This window comes from Benincasa hispida, chromosome 7, assembly GCF_027475165.1.
Source record: "Benincasa hispida cultivar pf3 chromosome 7, pf3_genome.v1.1, whole genome shotgun sequence".
NCBI classification, from domain to species: Eukaryota; Viridiplantae; Streptophyta; class Magnoliopsida; order Cucurbitales; family Cucurbitaceae; genus Benincasa; species Benincasa hispida.
In genome coordinates, this window is record NC_143484.1 from 28,545,549 (window position 1) to 28,549,059 (window position 3,511).

At 21.9% G+C, this 3,511-nt stretch overlaps 1 protein-coding gene across 1 annotated transcript; it reads right to left on the reverse strand.

The window, feature by feature from the left end:
* Nucleotides 1-359: 359 nt before the first annotated feature.
* On the reverse strand, nucleotides 360-3,239 carry RR16 (response regulator 16). The gene is made up of 5 exons (XM_039037291.2): nucleotides 2,992-3,239; nucleotides 2,029-2,117; nucleotides 1,856-1,933; nucleotides 1,351-1,421; nucleotides 360-530 (listed from the first exon to the last, which is right to left on the reverse strand). The coding sequence occupies exons 1-5, from the start codon at nucleotides 3,116-3,118 to the stop codon at nucleotides 443-445; spliced, it is 453 nt and encodes a 150-aa protein (XP_038893219.1). The 5' UTR covers nucleotides 3,119-3,239; the 3' UTR covers nucleotides 360-442.
* Between the last annotated feature and the right edge of the window lie 272 nt (nucleotides 3,240-3,511).

The window sequence follows — 3,511 nt, forward strand, 5'->3', positions numbered from 1 at the left end:
GATAACACTATTTTCTACTAGTAAAATTATATATTTTATTATTCACTTTCTATTAATGTTTTAAAAAATCAAGCTAAGTTTTGAAGATTTAAAAATGAAAAGTAATTCAAAAAATTTATTGTTTTTAGAATTTTATTGAAAAAATAAGTGTTTCCTTAATTTTCGTAAAAATTCTAATTAAAGATTGAAAGGAAAAAAGTTTCAATTTTAAAAATAAAATTGTTACCAAATAAGATTTAATCATTCAATTTTATATGTAAATCGAAATTATTGAAATTAATATTGCATTCCAAATCCATTAAATAAAGAAAAAAGATACCAACTCTAAACCTTCCACAAAACTTGCATAACATCAAGAAGGCTTTTCAAATGTTTCATCCAAAAAAGAAACATAATAATAATAATAATAATAATTTAGAAAAATGGAATTTTTAAAATTTTCTCAATTCATCAACTGACACTTGAGTTTCACCACATCAGATTGTTTCAAAGGTTTCAACATGAACATCTCTGCTCCTTCCTCCAAACACCTAATAATCCAAAAAATTAAATAAAGTAAAAATTGAAAAGAAAAACAAAAGATTAGAAGGTGCTTTAGATAAAACATGGAAACAATAGATAGAGGCAAAAAAAAAAAAAAAAAAAAAAAAAAAAACAAGATATGTGTCTATTTACTTTTTACCATTTTAAAAAGTTTCAAATTAAATTTTCAACTCGTTGATTTATTTAATTTGTAAATTTAAGACTTCTTTTAATAATTATTTTATTTTATTTTTTTTGTTTTTATTTTGAAAATTATACTTCTAAACAATTATTTGTATCATCCAAATTTCATTTTTAGTTATCTAGTTTTTACCAATAGTTTAAAAAACTAAACCAAAATATTTAACCATTGTATTTGATAACATACAAATTACAGTAAAAAATAGGAATAAATAGACTTGATTTTCAAAAACAAAAACAAAAAAGAAATGGTTACAAGCTTAAACTTTCAATTTTTAAACCTTAGATTTCAAAAGAATTAATAAATATCAATTAGAGCTAAACTAATACTATCCACTAGTACCAACTTTTTTTTCTTTTTCAAAATGTTTCATTTTTTTTTTCTTTTTTTCACATATTTTTTAATTGAGTTTAACAAGCTTAAACTTAAACTTCAGGTAATATATGTTTTTTTTTTAACTTGGTAATTTTTCTATTAAACCATTAAATTGTCTTAAAAATACACTTTTTAAAATTAAAAATAATATTAAAAGCATACTAAATAGATAAATGTTAAAATTGAAGACAAATACTATACAAAAAGGAATTTAATTTTTTTTTTTTTTTTTTTTTTAAAAAAAAACTCACTTGTTGATTCGATTGGGCACGTTTTCCGAGGATACAATCACCACAGGAACTTCCTTCAGCATCGAAGATCTCTGCAATAAATAAGAGATTTTTTTTTCTCTTTAAAAAAATAAATAATTTTAAAAGAAAACAAAATCAAATAATCATTTTCAGTATTTATACTTTTAATAAATTTTAATTATGTGAAACCTTTTAAAATAATAATAATAATTTTCATTTGACTACGTTATTCAAAAAAACATATAATTGAAAGACTAATACATGATAAAAAAAATTATGAAAAATATTACAACCGGTACCGGTTAACTAATTTCAATAAACATTAATTTTATAGGATTAAGTTAAGATTCATTGAAAAATCGATAATTTAATTTAAAGTTTGATCAACTAAAAATTGAATTTAATATCTTCTGAAAAAATACCTAAAAATACCTAAGATCAAAATGGTTTTTTTGTTTAAAAATTAAAACAATAAAAAATAAATGATAATAAAAGAAAATAAAACCTTGATTTTCTTGAGAAGTTCATATCCAGTCATTCCTGGCATGCAATAATCTGTGATGATCATATTTACCTTTGACCTCTGCAATAATTAATTCATTTTTCATAAATAACTCATTATTAAATATTCTTTTTTTCCTTTTAAATAAAATTAAATAAATAATAATAAATACTTACATTGGAGGATTCTAAGTTGCTGTGTTGATTATGTTCATCCAACAAACCTAAAAACTCCAAAGCACTAAGACCATTTTCTGCCGTTGTTACTGTAAAAAATAATAATAATAAACAAATAAATAAGATTTTATTTTTGTTTTTTAATTCGAATTTTTAATTATTTTGATAAATTTATTTTAAAAGTATTATAAAATTGACCACAATTCTCGTTTAGTGATCAATTAGATTTTTGTATCTTCGTTTTTTAAAATGTGCTTTGTTTTCTAAAGAAAATTACTCGCGTTCATATTTACTAAATAAACTTTGAATTCTTAACCAATTTCAAAAAATAAAATATATTTTAGAAGTCTATGATCCTATTTGATAACCATTTCGAGGTTTTTTTTATTCAAATTTATTTCCTCCTAAATTTTTTCAATGATTTGTATCTTTCTAAAATACAAGAGTTGAATTGTTAGTCAACTGACAAAAACAAATTTTAAAATTTGGTTTTTTTAAAATATTGGAAAAAGTAAAAAGAAAAAAAGAAAAGATAAGTGGAACAAGTATATTTAATAAAATAGTTTGCATATTATGTAAATAAACATTTGAATTCTAAGTCAATTTTCAAATATAAAAAACAAGTTTTAAAAAATTAAAGCCTCATTTGATAGCCATTTTATTTTTTTAGTTTTGGTTTTTAAAAACTAAGCATACTTCGCTCCAACTTCTTACAATTATTTGTATCTTTGTAATTAGCATTTTTAGTAAAATTCAAAATTCTAAAAACAACTTTTTAAAAAATATATATATATTGTTATTAAAAAAAAAAAAAAAAAAAAGCAAATAATTCAGAAGTAAAAAAAAAAGAGTATCAATGTTTGTATACTACCTTTTTAGTTTTCAAAAATTTAGCTGAGACAACACAAAACGTATATAAAAACAAAGACATGTTTATTAAAATCAAATAATTATGAAAGGTACCTTTACAAGAGGAGTTTTTGAGCAACTTTTCAACAAGTTTACGATCAACAAGATTATCATCAACAGCAAGAACATGAGGTTGAAACCCATTTTCAGAGCTCCATTTCAAAGAAGAAGAAGCCTCCATGGATGAAAGCTTTTGAGAAACTTAATTAAAAATCTAAAAAGAATAAACAAAGAAAATAGCAATAAAAAAAAAAAAAGTGGAGAAAGACAGTTGAATTTTAGGATAGAACCAAAAGAAAGAAAAGTAAGAGAGAGGAGAAGACCAACGAATGGAATTAATGAGTAAGTTGTTGGGTATTTATACATACAATAACCCCTTTTCTAAGGAACCGATTAGGAATTTGATTGTCAATCGAAATGAAAATCAATCATAATCTTATATCATTACGACGGATGTTGTTTACTTGTCAGTGATGAAAATGAGTTGAAATTGTAATTAGAAATTTATTATGATCCCGTGTTTTACTCCTCTGCATTTAATGAAAATGAAACATGTATGATTTTCGTGTTGTTT